This window comes from Oryzias melastigma, linkage group LG11, assembly GCF_002922805.2.
Source record: "Oryzias melastigma strain HK-1 linkage group LG11, ASM292280v2, whole genome shotgun sequence".
NCBI lineage: Eukaryota > Metazoa > Chordata > Actinopteri > Beloniformes > Adrianichthyidae > Oryzias > Oryzias melastigma.
Window position 1 is genome coordinate 5,735,848 of NC_050522.1, and position 20,389 is coordinate 5,756,236.

The window sequence follows — 20,389 nt, forward strand, 5'->3', positions numbered from 1 at the left end:
CGATAATTTCAATATTAAAAACCCGTGTAAAATAAAAAGAAGTGCAGTCTCACTTCTCCTGTTTCTTTTATAAAGTTAAGGTGCTTTTAAGAATTTTGGCAAATTTTGTGAGCTAAAGACGGAAAGTGGGAGTGCGGGAAGGACACAAATGATTACCACCTTGATTCCCTTCCTTTGAGGATTAATGATGCCTTAATAGACCATGTCATTAAGCTGGGTGGTCACTAACTAGGACTGCAAATCCCATGATAGTCATGACCGCACACAGCAGGGTGGTGTGTCGACAAAAACTGTTAATGAATGTAACGAATCTTAATTTTCTAAAGAGAATAGAAATTCTTGAAAAGGATTTGTCAAGCCAAGTAGAAGAACATGGGTGTATGTATATATAAATATGTGTGTGCATACTTTTTTCCCTTAGGGAGTCTCAAAACGGAGGAACTTTGACAGTAACCTTCTGCTAAGCATCAATCGGTCTCTCTGTGACAGTTTGATGAAAAGCCGGAGGCTCCACCGTGAAGTAAAGCATGTTGATGTGTCCATATATGGAACAAATCCTCACAGCACATTCTTCTTTGGTTTCTTTTTGTTCTGTTTGTACAATAACTCTGTGTTATCTTCTTAAAACAACTTTGACTTTGTAAGTTGTAAAGCGTTTTTGTTTTTTCATGTGGGTTCCAGCAACTTGCACCCAAAAGTCTGCTTAGCATGAAAAAGTAAGGCTAAAATAATGCGAGAAAACCGCATGTGGCGTTTCCGCGCATGGCGTAGACTTTGCGTTACAGGGTTTATTTTCTGTAAAAAATGCTGTATGATTAATGAATACTGACACAAGTCCTTGAGGTTTTCAATGGGATGTCAGCTGTCTGTAAGGTGCTGCTTAGGGGATAGAACTGTCATTTGTGTATTAGTTTGAGGGATTTCAGATTCTACTCTTAGGAAACCTTCTCAGCAAGAATAAAACATCGACTTTGTGAGCAGTAATTTTATTTCCCCAGAAGTAGTTCTGCAGCAGATTCTTCCTCTGCATCATCCGGTGTTTTGCTCTTGTCACAAAAACTCTCCGAGGCCTCCAGCGTGTAGCTTTTAATGCACTGTCAGCATCCAGATAGCAGATTTCACTGAGTATCTTGAGGATAGTGATGACGCCCACATAAGCCTAAACAATGGATAATAAATAATGCACACTCAGCCTTATCTGGAAAAGGTGCATGCAACTGGTCTATTTGCAGTTTTTGACTGTGTTGCTATGAATGCCGTAACCTTGTGGTTTTTAAACTTTTTTGGTTTGTCTCTGTAAAACTTATCTGTGGAGAAATGGGACCAATAGAATCATACAACTTTAAAGTGTAAATAATGTCTAAAGTCATCTACAGCAGCAATCAATTGAAGTATAAAGCATTTGTTGCATGAACCTGTAAGACGTGTTGACCTGAGTGTTGGGTTGCATGGCTTCATGAAGGGTCCTAGAGAGGAGCGGTCGCATCTTAAAGGGCTTGTGCGTGTGTTAATGTATTGTCGAGTATTTGTAAGTATTTGTCGTACGGTGTCCTTATGCCATACTTTAGTAAGTGTACTGGCGCCTTACTGACCGGGTGCAATGCTGCATACACCCGTACCCGTAGGACACCCACACTAGCTACTTTCTGATTGTCTAGTTTCTAACAGTCAGGCTTCACACAAGGAGTGCTCATCTACTTCAACAGCACTACTGGGTACAGGTTTTGGGTGGTTTGAAAAAAATAAAAATATGCACCCTCACATGGTAATGGCATACACTTATACAGAGCTTTACTACATTCTTAGAAGGCTTGAAGTGCTTTACAGTCAAAGCTCCATTCATCCATTCAAAGAGTGATGGCAGATCCGCTGCCAAACACTAGTGCCAACCCATAACTACTCGTGTCTTGCACAAGGACACTTTGTCCTCCTGGTGGGCAGGACTGGAAACCTTACCTGCAATCTTCCAATCAGAGATTGACTGCTCTGTGCACCACAGCTGTATTACTGTTAGCTTGGGTTGTAGGGAGCAATCAATTAGACGATACTTGTATCGATTTAAAATGTTGGCAAGACGATATTTATAATTGCCGTGTTTTTTTCCCCCTTATGTTTGAAGCTTCTTGAATTAGCTTGGGTAAAAGCAACTTGTAACCAATATAGATACAGTTGGAGGGCTTAGCGTTGTGATCATTAAATCAAATTAATTTGACCATTTTATTACAATGAAAGACTTATTAATAGTCTGCTTTTTTTTTCCAAGTTATACCCTTAAAAATTGTTTTGCTACAGCCGTGGAATATATCGTGATATGTATTGTTGTGAAACCAGCATTGCGATACGTATGGTATCGCTAGACAATACACCTCCCTATCATTTGCTACGACCTCCCACCCAGAGCATGCCCGTAGTAAAAAATGTAGATGCAAACCTCTGCTGTACGCTTTCACCTCGTGGTGTACAATCTTAAGATTTTGTGTGAGCCATCTGCGTGCCCACGTACAGGTTTGGCAATTTTCACCCATAGACAACCGAAATGCACTCATAAGGGCAGTTGTGACCAGGCATATAGGTGAGCGCAGTTGTGTTGGTCCCTTGAGGCTCGTACGACCACTTCAGGGGACGTCCCGAAAAGGGAATGAGCGATTGTGATGCATGTGGTTAGAGTATTGTAAAGTATTTGTAAGAATAATCTACTGTAAGTTAACATATATTTATGACGTACAGGTAATGTACAGGTGACCAGCTCAGTGGCCTTGTGGTAGAGTGTCCACCCTGAGACTGAAAGGTCATCAGTTCAAATCCAGGCCGAGTCATAGCAAAGACTCCCTGCTTGAAACTCATCATTATGGGGTTGGATTGGGGGTTTAGTGCTCAGCACTAACCAGCAAATGGTTCTTGAGTGCGACTGTGTCTGCAGCTCACTGCTCCCCCATGCGATGGGTCAAATGCTGAGAACAAATTTCAGACACCTAGTTGTGTGATAACTGATGGGACTTCAACTTTTAACTGTTGTACGGGTGACTTTACACCATACTTGTGTTAGAAAGGTGTGCGTATTGGTTCCTTTCTGATTGTGTGCAACTTTTGCACGCACAAGGTGTGAAGTTGTAGTTTTGTCCATATTGTCTATGTAATTTTGTAATTTCTAACAGTCAACCTGCTCAAAACTAGTGGGATTTTTGTGTTGTGCTGAGGGTTTGACAAATGATGCATACTACACGCCTGCGTCTCATCTACTTTACCATACTAACCCTTGTGTGTTGTTTAAGTGTTTACTACGACTTGTCACCTACAACAGTGCTCCCCAAACGTGTTCTTGTTAGGGCCACATAACAGTTTTCTTCTCTTATGTTGGGCCGGGGTCAGTTTGGAGGCTAACAAAAGAAGTGTAAAAATGGCAGCAAACGTAAGCATTTCTGGTTTTCCAAAAAGTCACCAAAAAGTAATCAATTATTAATTACCCTTTCTGAGATCTTTACAGAAAAAAAAAATCAAAATAAAAAATAATCCTTTTAATTAAATAGTATAATGAACAAGTCTAATTCTGCTGCAGTTAGACATGCATATGTACTTTTTCACCAGAACCGTTTTCCCTCGTTTATTGGAGTTGAGTTCTAAAAGTAACGTGTCAAGGTGAAATCTGCGAATTAGGACTACAGACGTAAACATCCTCACTACAAACTTAATATACATTTCTCAGACAAACAGCAGAGCAGTTCATGACATTGATATGTTGTCGCCACCAACACCGTTTACCAATTTTTCGCCCTTATCCACCCGTAAGGGCAGTGGTGACGATTAACTTTGCAAACAACTTCATTTTTCAGTCTAAATCGTTTGTCACACATCTTTGATCTGTTTTGTTTGTGAAAGCCCAATAATGAAAGAAAGGGGCTCACAAAATAACTGCCGTGTCTTCAATGACTTGTCCAACCATAAAAAGAGACAGATGTAGAGATGCCCCCACACTGTGCAGTGGTCTCCGAGGAGCGCAGGGAGAATGATGCCTGCAGAGAGCAGAAGCTAAACTGCCAAGTCCCTCTCACACAGGAGAGGAAGGCACAGGCAGGATTTCTTTTCTATCAAAGTCATGAATGAGTCCCTAGTGTTTGACCAAAAAAAAAGGAGGCTTACTTCTCCATTTTGCTTCTTCATGATTTTCCACTTTGGTATTTTCGTTTCTCTTTTTTCTTTCTGTCTGGTGTCCTGCTGGTTTGCACAGAGACAGAAGCTACATGTTTTTTCTTTAGATAAATCTTTGTATTTCAGTGGGAGCAAATAACTTGAAGATTAATCATGTAAAAAAAAATAACTTACCTTTTCCTTTTTGTCACATCAAAAAAGGACGTATCACCTCATGACTGAGTGTATTTGTCTTACTTGATGTTGCACATTTTTTAAAGTGACAAGTGTTGTGCTCGTTGTGAACTGTGATAAATGATGTGTTCGTTCTGTTAGTCACAACGGAGAAGCAAATGGGGTAAAGAAGAAAGCTTAAAGGCTGTTTCTTGAACTGTATAGGTTTAAATCTTGGTCACCTTTGAATCTACAGAAATGCAGTCTTCAGTGCTGCACAGGGATGGACTCTTAATACACTTATTTACACAACTTTGTCTAGTGATATTGGAGACTCTGAGATCCATTTCTTTGTCACTGGTTCCACAACAACTGCATCATGTCACTAAACAAGTGTATGGTCCATTTTCATGACGTCACTTAAAGTGTTCACACGAGCCTCAAAGGAACTGGAACTGGAGCCAAGGCTGTTTTTTTCCTGTTTACTTCACCTCAGCGAAGATGCACTAAATGACACAATCTGTTAAGTAATGAGTTCCACTTTTGCCAGTTGTTGCAGATTCATGGAATATTCAAAGACTTGAAGAAAAAGAAACAAATGTACGTGATTATACCAAGATTTGGAACAGAAGTAATAGAAGGATTTATCTCAATCATACCGGATTGATTTGTAAAAACAGCCGACTGCTGAAATTTAAAAGGTAACCTCCAAAAATAAAATTAAAAAGGAAAATGATTATAAAGAAAAAGAGACAGAAAATAAAGAAAATAAATCATAAAAAAAGTCAAAATAAGTCATTGATTTGTAATTTTAGGTTTTAGATTTAATTTCAACACCTAATAGTTTTTATTAGAAGTAGGTGATTTGATTTGATTTGAACACTATTTTCAGAGGGCTGTTTTTTTTGGTATAATTTTTAGAAAGAACTATTTACAAAAAAATCATTTGTAGAAATTTTTTAAAAGTAGAATTTCTGTTACATTTTTTTTCAGCTAATATGTACAGACTCAGCTCACATGTAAAAAAAACCATTTACTGGTAGTCGTGCTGTAATTGACAGTCGCTTCAGACCACATGTGTCAAAGTCGAGGCCCGGGGGCCGGATCCGGCCCACCACTTAATCATATCCGGCCCTCCAGATCATTTTATTTTATTCTTTTTTAAAGCCAAAACTTGTTCAAGATTTTCATTATTATTCACAGTTATGTTGAAAAGTTAAGTTTTTTAATTTTTAAAAATGTAGTTTTAGTGTGTTCAATAAGTGTTTCTCTTGTTCTGCTTTATTAATGATTGTTGGCACATTTTGTTGCTTAAAAATAAAAATACACATCATGTCATTTTTTATTTTTTCATCTCACTTTTTTATTTGTCTTTTTTTTTCTTTGTGAGTTTAAGATGAACACTTTGAATCAACTATTTGCACTGTTACACATCCTTTTGATGGCTTTTTATTCAAATGTTTATTTTTATTAGCCTCTATACTTTAATAAATTATTTTTTTTTTCCTTTTAAAGATGGACTTTATCCTCAAGACTTGTCTTTATTCTCATTGTGTACAGTTCAGATTCAGCCCTGCCTTTTCCAGTATTCATACATTCTGCCTGAAAACATAGTGCTGCAGTGATGGATGTGGTAATTGCAATAAACTAATATCAAAAGACAAATGAGCAATTACAGGGGAAATATTGGAGCTAAAGTAGCAGTTGATGGGACCTTCTTATTCAGAGTAAAACTGAGGCAGCCGACCCCTGAATCAGCTTGTAGTGAAAACATCATTTCTTTAAATTGAATAATCAACTTATCGTTTTAACCTTTTGAACTGATACTAATGCAGTTTTTGTTTTTGTAGATACTGCGCCTTCTACATGCTGTCAACAGTTTTTGATACAATGAATCCTTTGGGTTTACACTTTAGTTGAAGTGCTGTTATCTTCTCTCCATTGCTTAAACTGCCACATAGGCAGACTGCAAAGGTTTAAAAACCATTTATTTTTATGAATGCCAGTAAGTTCCAGATACTAATGAGCAACTGTTAAATCATGCATGTGTTTAATGGCCACATGACGGTAAAATATAATAATAAAAGAAAAAAAAAAATCATGTTTAGTATTTAATGAAACCTGCAGCTGTTAATGTTTCCCCTGTATACATTTATTCTATCACCACAAAATATGACCTGCACTGCAGGATTTTTGGTTTATTTAACTCTTAGCTCATTAAAGATCATCTTGGGATAGTTTTATGTTTGCCTCAGGAGTTAAATCTCAAACTCATATTCTGCTAAGACAGAGGTCTGCAAACTGTGACTCTTTTATCTCTCCATGGTGGCTCTCTGGCTGAAGAAAAATAAAACAATAGTAATTTTTAAAGTAAGGATTACTTAAGTAGCATAATTGTGTGAATGTTCAGTGAGAATCAGCACTATTCTGATTCTCCTGGTCCGTTCCATACGTTTTTCGGTCGTAAAAACTCAAACACACTTTCAACGATTTCATAAACTTTGTTTTTGAAATACTGAGTAAAATATGTCCCATATGAAATGAATGAGAAAGTCTTCAAATTTCAACATTTTAAGTAGATTAGCAACAAGTTTTTAAATATATTCATGGACTATATGTTCATCTTTTATAATAATTTTCAAAAAAATAGGATTTTACCTAATATTTTAGTAAAATGTTAATGATTTTGGCTAATTTGTTATTTACTAAATTGAATTCACTCAATGCCATGTTTTTTTTTCTTAATAATTTTTAAACACTTTTTAAAGGGTTTTTATAGAAATGTTAGTGATTTTTCTATCAACTATTATTAATCATGGTATGTGTGTTAACCATTTTTTTATGATGCATTTTTATCTGTTGTGTTTGATTCCTGTTGTGGTGAATAAATGGAGCAATTGACATCAATCAATCAGTTAATCGATCAATCCAGGGTTTGCATTTAGGAGTCATGACCTCACTGTTTTCTAGAGAATGAATCCCTCTCAGATCATCTTTTGATGTATTTTCAAAGATTTCCCATTGGTCTTTTAATTACAATTATGCCGTTTTTAGCTAAAAAAAAAAAAAAAAAAAAGTCTGGGTAAATATTTATGACATAATTTCTGCAGAACAGCAATAGTTCAATAGAAATTTCCCCTAAGTTGTAAGCAGGACTGTTGGTACTTCTGACATCCTTCGGTTTACAGACTCCCCCACCACCTTATAGCCCCTCACACCCTCAACCTAACTTTACCAGTGCAATAAAAATGGCGAGCAACAGTGTAGCAATCCAGTTTTGAGCCAGCTCAGGCAAGAAAAACAAAGACCTACATGGATCTATTTGTCTGCAAGTGTACGCAGAGCTTGTGGTCCTGTCCAGGATATTTTCTACATCACAAATATGATCTTTCTCAAACAACATTTTTTGTCTACTCTTGACAACGATTTGAATAGAGCAATACTTTAAAAAAAACAATTTTTATCTTAATTTTCTTTTGATACGTCCTCCATCATCCAAAAAGTGCTACAAGAACCAAAACACCAGAAACATTTTCATCAGAGTGTGTTTTTAAACACGCAGCACAGGAATTGGAAATGCATGATACGTCAACGAAATGTCTAGTATCTTCACCTGACTGGCAGGAGCTAAGCGCACTTTTCCACTAGCAAGGAATGCATATGTTTTTGTGTGAAGGAACCGAAGCACTTGTACTCATTTGTGCTGATACACAAAGTACTCACTGCACTCTGTGTTCAAGGGCTTTTAATCAGAGCAATGCAAAAACAAGGAGGGAAAAAAAAAAAAAAACAGCCTCTCAAATGCTTTTCTTCTAACTCAGCGGTGAAGTTATTTCAGGATATTCTGGTGTCTCAGGGAGTGCAACAAGCTGTCTGTGCTTGTGGGATGTGACAGTGTTGCCAGGTTCAATATCATTAGCTTGGTTTCACCTGTCTCCTCACATACGGCGTCATCTCACACTCACTCTAAAAAACCCATGGCTCATGCACACCAGACACAAAGAGAGGGGGGTGGAAGATGGAGATTAATGGTACACCACAGCTTCACACCCATCTTGAACTGACACTCCATCTTCATAGAAGTTTCTTGTATTAATTTATTCAAAAAGTAAATAAAATCCTAATTTAGATTTATGGGTTTGTTACCTTGTAATCATGAACCTTAGACAGCTTCATTTGCTACAAGAGAACAAAATAAATTGTTTTTTGTGAAGTTACAATGTATTTGGTGGATTTTTATTAAGATTGGAGGTATTTTTATTTAGTTTTTTGCAGTTAAAAGTATTACTTCAATTACCCAAACAGTCTGTAAGGGCAGTAAAGTCCTCCAACATGTGTTGGTTCACTTTCTCTGCCCCCCACCACCATTTCTTTGTCACCTTTTTGTCCTGGTGTATCTGCAGCCTCCCGAAGCAGAGAAGGGCAAGTCTCAGTAATCAGCTCGGGGATATTATTGGAGTTTGTTTATTATTGTGTTTGATAAATCTGCAGGGATGGCTCACTTCGCACTGACCCTCTTAAAAGTGACCTTGGGAAATTCATTTGTTTTTTTTCCTCGGTTAACTGCCGATCCAATACTGCCCAAAGATGATTACAGCAGCGCACATATTGTTTTGAGTCAGTGGTGCGATTGATGCTCGGTACATGTGTTTGTTTGTCTCTTTAGCAGCACTGCTCGGCAATGATAGTGAAGTGTGCTGTCAGCCAGGTCTGACAAGAGATCGCACAAATAGGAGGGATTGGAGAAAAATGTCAATTAAGCCATTTTCTAATCTTCTGTAGGATTGCTCAACTGTTCATCCACCTTTTTTTAAGGACTTTTACCTGCTTTGATTGTGGTAATTTAGTTCGTTTTGTCACATATCCTATACAAAAAAAAAATATGTGAAGCATCAACTCATACTTTAGCCTTTAACACAGCAACATTAGCTCCAGTATTGACATTCTTTAAAGTACCATAGTGTTTTAACATTAAAATTTAAAGATAACACAATCTAAAAGTTGGCTTACAAAAAGAAAATCTGACTAAGTTGGTTTGACGTATTTGGTCCGTATTTGATTGAATTTTTCTGTCACTATTTGAGACATGAAATCAATTTGGTTGGCGTTTCTTTTTGGAAAGACTGCCATGTTAGAGTCAGACAACAGCAGTAAGCAGTAATTGGTCAATCTGAGTCCACATTTCTATGCCAACCTCTATCGCCAATCAGGAGTGAGCTTGTTGGAAGGCCACACCCCTACCACTTGAATGAATGAAATAATGAAAGAAATGGTTTATTTCAAGCAATAATACATAAAATAGCATACCACATAATGAATCACAAGAAAATCGCTTGAAACGGAGTGGAAGGAAGCGAACTTATATAATCCCACCCTGGCTCGACCATACCATTTTCTCTACATGAATTATCAATATCCGGTTCAGAACTTAAAATCAAATATTAATAGATTCAGGTTATTAAGGATCATTAGTATAATTGATGTAATCAAATTTCAAAGCATCCTCGACAAATTATTTATATTAATCTGTTGTTGAGGAGAGCTGGAGACACGCGTCTGCTCGTCGTGACCCGGAACCGGAAAATCCATGAAAAGAGGCTTGTAAGAATCTAACACATTCTCACTCTCAACTCCTCACATATTGACGTTTGGTTGAGGACCCTTTCCGCATCACCTTTTGACATTTATGGTGTACCTAACTCAACGTTTATTGACATGCTGACTTTTCACGAAATCAAGGGTTGGCAACCCTCTGGACGCGGTACCAGATGCAGTACTGCACGCGGACTGGTAACCCAGCACTGGTAGCTTAACCCGGCACTGGACATGGTAACGGACCCAAACCACCACCAGACATTTTAGTGGACGCGAACTGGGCCCAGGCGCAAATCAGTTCCAGTTAGCGGCCCGGTGGTTGGGGACCCGTGATTTAATGGGAACAGCCAGCACGTCACAAAATGGGGAGTTGGGGACACCCAAAACATCAAAAAATGACGCAAAGGGGTCCTTAACCAAACTTCTATATGTGACGATTTGGGAGTGAGAATCAAACATTTCTAATAGTTGAGGTCAGACCACGTCAACTGATTGGTCAGTTTATAACTCAAATAACTTGCACACAAAAAAATCTAATGAATTTATAAAAATTCAAGAACATGTTAAAAAAAAGGTATCATTGGAAAAATTGTTATTCCAAATAATAGAGTGGCTGTTTATTTCTTTAAAGAAGTCTATGGGACTTTGGCTTCTTGGAACCAGCGTGTATGTCTTGTTTAGAACACCAGAACAGAGCGCTCACTCAGTCTAGGTCTTGGTTGTTGTTATCTTTCTTTTCCTTGTTGTGATGTCAGCATGTTAATATATATTGTGATTGGACCAGGAGGAGTCTTGATGCTTGTCCATCGCTACAGAAAGCAGAAAACTACAATTGTTGTTGAATTCAAAAACAAACATCAGCTTTGGTATTAAAAGGCGTATTTAACGACTTCTATCAAGTTGAAGATGTTTTGTGAACCACCAGATTTACTCCCAATTGTCTTCCTGAGCATTAAGTGAGTGTTATTGTCTGTGAACCCTGTGTCTACGGCTGTTCAGTGGCTGTTTTTCAAAGATCTTTCAGTCGTTGCATATTCTATGTTTCTGTTGGGGTGAAACATGTTTAGTGGGAAAAGGAAGAAATCCATCAAAAGACTTAACAAGGCTCCCTGATATGGCCAGAGGTCTGCTCATGAATTACACATTAGACAGACTGACAGACGGACCGAGGAGGAAGAGGAGACATGTTGTCTGTGTCGGACTAGTCTTTGAGTAGAGGGGTAGTCTCTGATGTGTCTGCTGGTTTACAGTCTTATTGGATCCTTCATGCGTCTCAACAAAGTTTTCTTTCTTTATTTAAGAAGACCGCATTAGACAGAGCTACCCTCAAGGCCCTGAAGTATTTGGTTTAGACTGAACTTTATTGCCTGGATGCTTGTTGTTGATTGAATGGTGTTCTGTATTGTTTGATGTGGGAAGGACTCATTTAAAGCCCCTGGTGTTTGTCTGGTCTGTCGCATCTGAAGGTCACTGTTCCAGATCTACAACCAAACTCAAGAGATTGTGTGTGTGTGCATGTTCAAACAAATACTGTAGTTTTTACATTCTAGAAATTCACTGCAATGGTCGAAATCTGTCATGTGGACTTCTTGATTTTTATTTTTTTTATTTTACAATAATTAGATATTTCAAGAAAGTGAAACTCCTCATTAAACACTTTACACACTTTTCTCTGAGATTTTTACACTATTCTCTCTTGTTAAAGCTCTCAAAGTTTAAACCTTCATAGAAAAACTGGTCTAGTATTATGTAATGAAGACAAAGATATGCTCACGATCAAAGTTTTTTGTAAATTTTGCAAACGGAATTCTTTCTTTCTTCTGTCTTTATTTCTATCTTTCTTTCAAGAAGCATCAAAAATTAAAAGACATGTACTGAATACAACATACATTACACAACTTTACAACTTCATAATTGGAAGGATACTTTTTGAAGAATACATTTTGTTTTGTCCATTTTCAAGAACCATATATGTAGATTTGAATATCATGCAATAGTGGGCGGTCTCTATTAAATGCTAAATATAACAGGTGTCTGTTACTTTAGACCCAGGTCTCTAATAGTGACCAGGACCCTTTAAGATCCCACTGTCTCCTGTACACAGTCTTGCAGACGGCAGGTGTCTGTTGTATTTGTGTTGAGATCCAGTACAGTGATGGCCCAGAAATACCGATTCGATTTAGTGGTTACACTTCGTGCGATGGTATTCATCAAAGAACATTCTGGTAAGGAATCTGCAGCACATTTTTGGAGTAGATCCTTAAAACCTATCTGAGAATGGTGCAAGCAGATGGGTGATTTTGAGAAGACGGCTGCAGAAGGGTGCAAATGATTTTCTTGGTGGAGGTGCAAAGAAAGCAAGCGATGAATTAGAAGAATTGGTTTGAACATGGATTATTGAGCAACAATGGAAAGGTGCGTGTGTCTCTGGGAAAACGATCGTCTTGAAACCATAGAGGATTTCTTTTTTATTAAACCAATAGACACCTGTCTCTAATAAACGCCAGACTGGCTGCCACTTTTTTGGGAAAAACGTTAGAGCTACTATTAGAACATATAGGGTAGAAGTATTTAGACAAGTCTTGAGATGATCTCGCTTTTAGTTTTTCATGCCTCACACAAAAAAGGGAGAGCAAGAAAATTTGACAGTGAAGTAAAGACAAAAAAATGAACTAATAACCTTTATCACAACTCTCAAATTTGATCTGTCTATATACATTTTTTAAACTGTCTTTTCTAATCATTTTGCTGTGAATTTGAAACATTAACACACACAAAAAAAGCACATTTGTTTAAAATCAAATCTTTTTTTCTATGATTAGAGCATCAAAACTAAAAGCAAAAACCTTCTGTAAACTTTCTGGCATTGCTCTATTTTTAATTTTAAAAATGCTTAACAAGGTTTGTTGTTCTAAGTCTTCAAATTTCAGAAGACTTGACTTGGTAAATAAGACGCTTTTTACTTTCTTTAAACCCAACTTTATTTGAATGACTTGTTTCTGGAAATACAGAACAAAGGAGGCTGATTGAAAAGAGTCTGCAACCAATCAAGACACAGAACACAATGTACTGTAAAATAGTAATACAAAGGTGGAAAAATTGCAAATTTAGCAAAAAAAACAAAATGCTTTTTTTTTCTGAAGACAAAATTCATTACTTACAAGTGCTTTAATGCACTGAAAAAAGTGAAACATTAGATCATTTAACAAAACTTCTGTAATTAGTTATATTTAAAATGATTAGTTTTCATATATAGAAACATTAAGTTGATGATTTACTCAACTTTTCAATGAAACCTGATAAAACTAATATTTTTAAATGTAACAAATGTTTCACTTTTTACAGTGTGCTCAATTTCATTTACTTGTTCTTTAGACTTAATATTCTGAATATTCTTGTTGTGTATTTGATATCTCCATCGTTCTGTCGCGTTGCCAGGTTGAACTTGGCCCTTGTGCTTTTCGTTGCTTCCTGGTAATTGTTCACACCTGATTGTGTTTATCCTCTCAGCTGTTTCCAGTCTGTTAATTACTGGCTCAGCATGACACCGAGGTTCAGTTTGTCTTTGCTGCATCACTTTCACATTTTTTTCCATGGTTTTACTTTGGGTTGAGAAAACTCTCCTTTGAACTGCTGTCATGTTTAGTTTGAATTTATTGACTTTAGTTCATGCTGAACCCACCCCAGCTTTACTTTAGAAAGTGCATCCATGCATTATAATTGTAAGAACACATTTTATGCTGTTGTTGGGGTTATTTTTACATGGCCCTCTTTAATAAGCTTGCATGTGCAATAACTCTCATAGTCTCATTAAAATGCTGATAGCTTTTGGCTTCAAAGCCACAGTGACCCGTGGTCTGCTGCGAGCACCCGGATGTGCATACTGAGCAGAGCCCTGATTGATCTGCCAAAGTAGAGTAATTAATGGGAATGTTGTTCACTGAGAAACTGGCCTTTACACAAGCAGACGCCCACACACTAATGAATGAGCCTACGTAACACGCAACGACCAAATGAACTTACACTACAAAATCGCCTTTAAAGGCTGACCCCGATGTAAAGCTGGTGAACTCTGACCCCTAGTCTTTCGTCTGCTTATTATGTGTTGCCCAGCTTGAAATTTGCCTAGGAAAAACATCAACTTACTTAAAAATGTGAAATATAAAACAAAAAAATGTATACTTTTTGTAAGAAAAGTTTGAATTTTCTCAGTTTGACGAATAAAAATCTGATTTAGATGTCTCTCACGATGAATCAACATTATTGAACATCTCTCTCTGTATTGCAATATCATGTTTAATAATTTAACAAAGTATAATTTATTATTTAATGATTGACTTTCTGCTTCTGGGGCTGCATCAGAACAGTCCCATCACTCAAACACGCAGCATCACTGAGTGGTTTGACAAAACCTAATTTTCGGAACAATCATTGGGAGTCAAACTCAGACTTTTGTTACTTTAAAGTCGAATTCACTTCAATTTCAAAATATGTTTTAAAGAAACATAGTTTGACAGAATAGACACTGGGGATGGGCTGGGTGAAAATATCTCAAGGAAAACCTTCAGAAGATCCCAGAAACCTTTTATATTTACTTCTTGTATAAAACTTTAGGTTTTGAAGTAAAGGAAGCAGAAAAATGACCAGGAAAAACTCAACATGATGGATGTTTCTTCTTCATAGGTAAAGAATATATGAGGTAGCTTAATGTTGATTTCACACCAAACACGATTCATGCATCAAATTATTGACCAGTGTTGAATTTGCTGCTGGACAGCTGTCCAGAAATATGTTCATTAAGCTTCACACTCCTGGTGTGTGTGACAGGAGTTTCTGTTTATTTGTTCCTTTCATGAAGAGTATCACATGAACACATTCAGTACTCATAAGTCCACACATCTTCATGACTGTCAAAAGTTTTTAGCTTCATCTCTACAAGTAGGAAGTGACTGTATATGTGTATATCACATATACAGACACAGATGATGTTGTGAGATCTGGTTTGTTAACTTTGACCCTTGAGCTATCTTATGGGCAGATGACCCATCCTTTCATTGACGTGTTATCCATCCCCTGACAAATGTGGATGAAGGTAGACAGGATTTCATGGACACCAGTGAAATAAAAAAAATAATAAAGAAAAAATTCTTGTGGGGGTCTAGATGACCCCACGCCCAACGTCAACATACCTAAGATAACACAGAGTTCTATAAAAGCATTGGTAAACATGTCTACATGTCTAAGTTCATGAGATCATTCCGACTCTCCCGGCACTTTAAGGTCCACCTTCTACAGCAGGAGCTGATGGCTGCTTTCAGCGGTAGTTCCATCTCTCTGTTACCCAGTTTAATGACTTGCAGTCCCACATTAGTCGGAGTAAAAAATAAGAATAAGAACACAATTAGAGGACCTCTTTCTTATTGTCTCAATGCAAATAAGAAAAATATCATAAAGGTTTGGAGGAGAGCAATCACATTCTCTTCCACGTTGGTTTTGGACTACACCCACTGATCACATCATCAACATATCACCAACAAACACTCAGGGTATATTTTTTTTATTTTTTATTTTGCTGCTAGCCAGCCTCCTGGTGGACGGCGTAGCATGGTAACAAGCTCCACTGTATCAAGCTCTGCTGTAGCGAGCTAGTGAGGTCTGCTGTAGTGAGCTCCTTGTATGGAGCTAGTGAGCTCTGCTTTAGCGAACTCCATTGTAGCGGGCGAGTGAGGTTCGCTGTAGCAAACTAGTGAGCTCTATTGTAGCGAGCTCTGCTGCACTGAGTGAGTGAGCTCCGTGGTATTAAGCTAATGAGCTCCACTGTAGCAAAATAGCAAGTTCCAGTGTTTCGAGCTAGCAAGTGCCACTGTAGCAAGCTGCACTGTAGCAAGTTCCACTGTATGAAACTAGTGAGCTCCAGTGTTTTGAGCTAGCAAACACCGCTGTAGCAAGCTCCACTGTAGAAAGCTCCACTATAGCAAGCTAGCGAGCCCCAGTGTATCGAGCTAGCGAGCTCCACTGTATCAAGCTAGGGAGCTCCAGTTTATGAGTTGGCAAGCTCCAGTGTATGGAGCTAGTGAGCTCCAATGTATATCGTGCTAGCGAGCTCCACTGTAGTGATCTAAGGAGCTCCGTTGTCCACTAGGTGGGTGGCTAGTGTAACAAGAAAACCCACTGAGCTCCCTGTTAAGCCAATGTGGGCAAACACAAGTTGAGGCCACCACAGTAACTGTGGACAAACCCATTCGTGGCCCACATTTTCTTCACACATTTCAACCATATTGGGCCACTCAGCCTTGCTGGCTATGTATGCTCTTTACTTGTTTAGATCCAACAAATTGTATTCATTGACAAGTCTCCCATTGGGTCCATTTTTTTTTTTTTTCGATCCACATTGGGGGAAATTCTCTACACAGCCCAGTACATTTCAATGCACTCGTGCAGGAATGATGTCACGTTGCTGCACATATGCGGATGGAAGTGCCTGCACACCTGTTTGTCTCAAGACGAAACACTTTTTGTCCTGGAATGACTGGAGCTTTAAGATTTAAATATGTGCTTGCCTTGCAAAAGTCCTCATTAGCATACAGTTCAGAAAGCACTTTGGGAGTTTTGAATGTATACTTCAACATTACTTTCCCAAAGCAATAAAGACAACTTTTTTGTTCCCCCTGTGGAAATGTCACAGCTGTTATTTTTTGTTTATTTGTGTACGTTTTAATAAATGGGATGCCATTTAGTTAAGAGTTTGACATTACAGATCCCCTTAAGTGCTGGTCTTACTTTAATAGATCTTGTAAGATTTGTGTGTTAATCTCTCTTGATTGCAGCCACATTAATTTTTGAAACATTAGTATAATTAGCAGAAACAAACAGGACAATTACCAGGGAAGAGTGGCAGCTTCTGCCAGCCTTTCAGAGTATATCGGCAACCATTGATCTTGACTTTATTGGAAACATGATGGATTACTTAATTGCTTTAAGAAAAAAAAGGAAGCCCAATCTTTTATTATGAGATGATGCTAAAGAATTAATTTCCTATAATTAGCTGGTAAAATCCATCCAAAAAAGATTGAGCACTGCAAAAGCATATGCATATAATATAGTTTTGACAATAGTGATAAAACAGACTGAATAACATTAATAAGATGTATTTGACTCTGATCTAGTACCAGAAGAAGATGGATGAATGAATCTATTCAGACTGGACACATCTGGTTTGCTTAAAGTGAACTAGAGTTCATTTTCCCCAGTAATCCTAAACAAATTTCTGTGATTCCTGGTTTGGGACCAGGAACCGTTCTCTGAACCACCTTTTGAACTGGTCTTGGTTCATTTCCAATTGGTCTTTGAGATTTTCTCAGTCTGAATGGTATCTGTGCCTGAAGTGGAACAACTGGACCACCGTAGCCGGGCATTATGGGATGTGAACAGAGTAGGAAGGTAGCAACTGATTTGCTGCGGACGAACGTGGAGCAAGAATGAGACTCATTGAAATGTGGTTGGATGAATGCAGGCTCATGAAAACATTTCTAATGTGATAAACTTCTCACGCTGTTTTTCCTAATAATCTATATTGCATAAACACTTAGCGTGCCTTCTTAGCCATCTTCTCCTTAGTAACCGCCTTAAAGCATGCCTCCACCAAACCATTGTAGCAGTAAAAAGTGTTGTACCTCTCTATCCTGACAAGGACTGCAATGCATATGGACTTTTATAAACTCCTCCGCCCTCATAAATCCAATGATTGAAGAGATCTTAAGTCACTGTTATTTCTTTTACAAGTTTTGTTTCGAAACAGAAATGTCCGTTTGAAGGTAGTCTGAATACAGACCAAGTGCAAGGTTCAGGACTGTGTCCAAACAAACTGACTTTTCCAGTCTGAATACACCCTTAGAATCCTTTTATTAAACATATGTGATATGCTTTTTCATAACTTGTCAATTTGTGGTCACTAAAACATCACCAGAGTATGAAATAATGTGAACATTTTTGTCACACCTGTCCACAGGTTTACTGGCCCCAACCTTCCCTCGCCAATCATTAGCAGCAAGAACTGGCTTCGCCTTCACTTCACCTCTGATGGCAATCACAAGCTGAGAGGCTTCAGCGCCCAGTACCAAGGTAAGATGAAAGAAAACCTGTAAAAACAAAAAAAAGAAAAAAGGGAAAAATATGCACATCTTTAACCAAGCATGATGTCCTAAGAGGTAAGGAAGAATAAAATAAAAGGTTTGATATCATGGATGTATTTGTGTTTAACGTTGATTTTGAAAAAACAAATTTGGTGATTCAATTATTCATCGTAGATTAGGACGTTTTCACTCTAAACTGGTCCTGATGATAGTCAGTTTTCAGTTTCTGACGTCTACTCTGCAGCAGACAAGACGGCACCAGAAACTCTTCTTTGATTGATCCTTGAAGGAGTGCGAGCTGGCGTGCACGCACGTGCAGAAACAAAACCGTTCTCACACACACTAATATAAAACCCTCCTTACAGCATATATCAATTTTCTCTCCCACAGCACTTTGAGGTTCCAGGATCACCTCTGACTGAGGATGAGCTGGAGAAAAGGATTAGTTTGTCTTTGAAAGAGCTGATCTGAAAGGATCTTACCTCCAGACATCCACTAGCAAGATAGGAAAGACAGAAACGAGCGAAAAGCTTATAAAGACAAAATGTTCCAATGCACTTCAATTTTAATAGCAAAAAGTCAAATCAGAACATTTTAGGAGAAAGGTCATTTTTAAATGAAATTTTACTATAAATTTTCAGTTGGATTCTAATTTACAGAATTGAACACATACCAGTCTGGTCTAACTGAGACAATATGTTGGCCAAATTAATGTTAATGTAGAACATCAATACATAAATGACAAAAAAAATCTAATTAATCTAAATACTGTCCATAACTCAATTAAACTCTTGTGAAAAGATCATGATGAAATAGAAACAAATTCTGCAATATCCAATAACTTTTCATACCAGGTTTTCAAGGACTTGCGTCGCCTACACGCAGAGGCCAACACAACTGGAATGAGATCACTCCTCACTTCTGAGAGAAATAAAAAAATAAAAATAAATTACATCTTCAGTGCTTTCATTATACCGGTATGTAAACCTCCTTTGGAAGTAGCTTCGGCATTAAATAACACGAGAGGGTAAAAAGAAGGATTATTTTGTCCAAGAACAGTCGAAAATGCAGGTGAAATGGGATTTTTGATTAGAAGACATGTTATGTTATTATATTTAATATTATATTTAAAATCTCTGTAGAGCAATATTATCATATAGATTTTTTTTTTGTTAAAGTCACAGTTGAGTGATTGTGAGATGTGTATGTATATATATTTATATGTATGTATATACTGTATGTATACACCAGTATGTTATCAGGGAGGAGCAACACTCTAATAAACAAATAAGACATTAACTAACCCCTCAAAATTTAACACATACAGTGTTCCCCCGCGTATTCGCGGGGGACTATCCTGGTTTATCACAAAAACTCTGACAACTCGAGATGCTTTAATTACACTTTTACGTCCGAAGAAGGTACTGCGCTTCAGTGTGTATATACATACCAGAGCGCAGCTGAACCCCCTCTGGAGCGCGGAGAAATGGTATCAGGTGACTAAAAAGCGCTCAAAAAAAAGAAAGAAATTCACGAGGATAGTTATTATCTGGAGCTGGTGTTTATTATTTAATGGAGGAGGAAGCTCACACACCCATGCTTTTAAGGCAGGGTAACACTCCCCATCTGCGTCATAAAGTACGCTGCTTTTGTTCTGAATTTAAAAAAAAAGAAAAAAAAAATTATGTTGAGCAATACTCCAATATTTTTGAATAAATGCTTAACAATACATGTTCAGAAGTCTTTTTGATTAGTATAGATTGGTAACGGACATTCTTTCGCTGCGGAGAAACGGGGACGGGGAAGGGCTCTCCGTATTCGCGGATTTCGCTGGTCCCTAACCTCCGCTAATAACAGCGGAACACTGTACTTGGTTTGTTTGCATATATTGAATCCTACATTTGCAAATTGGTATTAGAATGACAAAAAGAAACTACTTTTATATTATATATATGGATATTTATATATTATTATATTTATATTTTGTATGTATATTTCCCAAAATTCTACCAATTCCAAATGTCAAAATGATCATTTATTCTTCCAAAGTGGATGTAAAACTGCATTTAGGGCGCTTGTTATACAACTTTTAGCTAGTTCTATCTCTTGTCCTTTCTGCTGTTGTTTATTTCTCTGTTTGGTCTTTTCTTTCAGTGAAGAAGATGACTGAACTGAAATCCAGAGGTGTGAAGATGTTGCCAAGCAAAGACAACCACCACAAGATCTCCGTGTGTAAGTCTTAAGCTGTCAAACCAGCTCTACTTTTCTTTGTTTTTCTTCTTTTGTTTGGAAAAAAGAAACATTAATCAATATAATTTGATATTAAGTCCTGAACCGGATATTGATAATTCGTGTAGAGAAAA

The 20,389-nt window shown here is 37.5% G+C and overlaps 1 protein-coding gene across 1 annotated transcript in view; it reads left to right on the top strand.

Annotated features, from left to right (window-relative positions):
• csmd2 (CUB and Sushi multiple domains 2) overlaps nucleotides 1-20,389 on the top strand; it is a gene marked incomplete in the record, with an annotated part of 326,634 nt that overhangs the window by 128,011 nt on the left and 178,234 nt on the right. Inside the window, 2 exon segments of the mRNA XM_024297994.2 lie at nucleotides 17,903-18,015; nucleotides 20,181-20,258. Of these exon segments, the coding sequence (XP_024153762.1) occupies nucleotides 17,903-18,015; nucleotides 20,181-20,258 (191 nt within the window).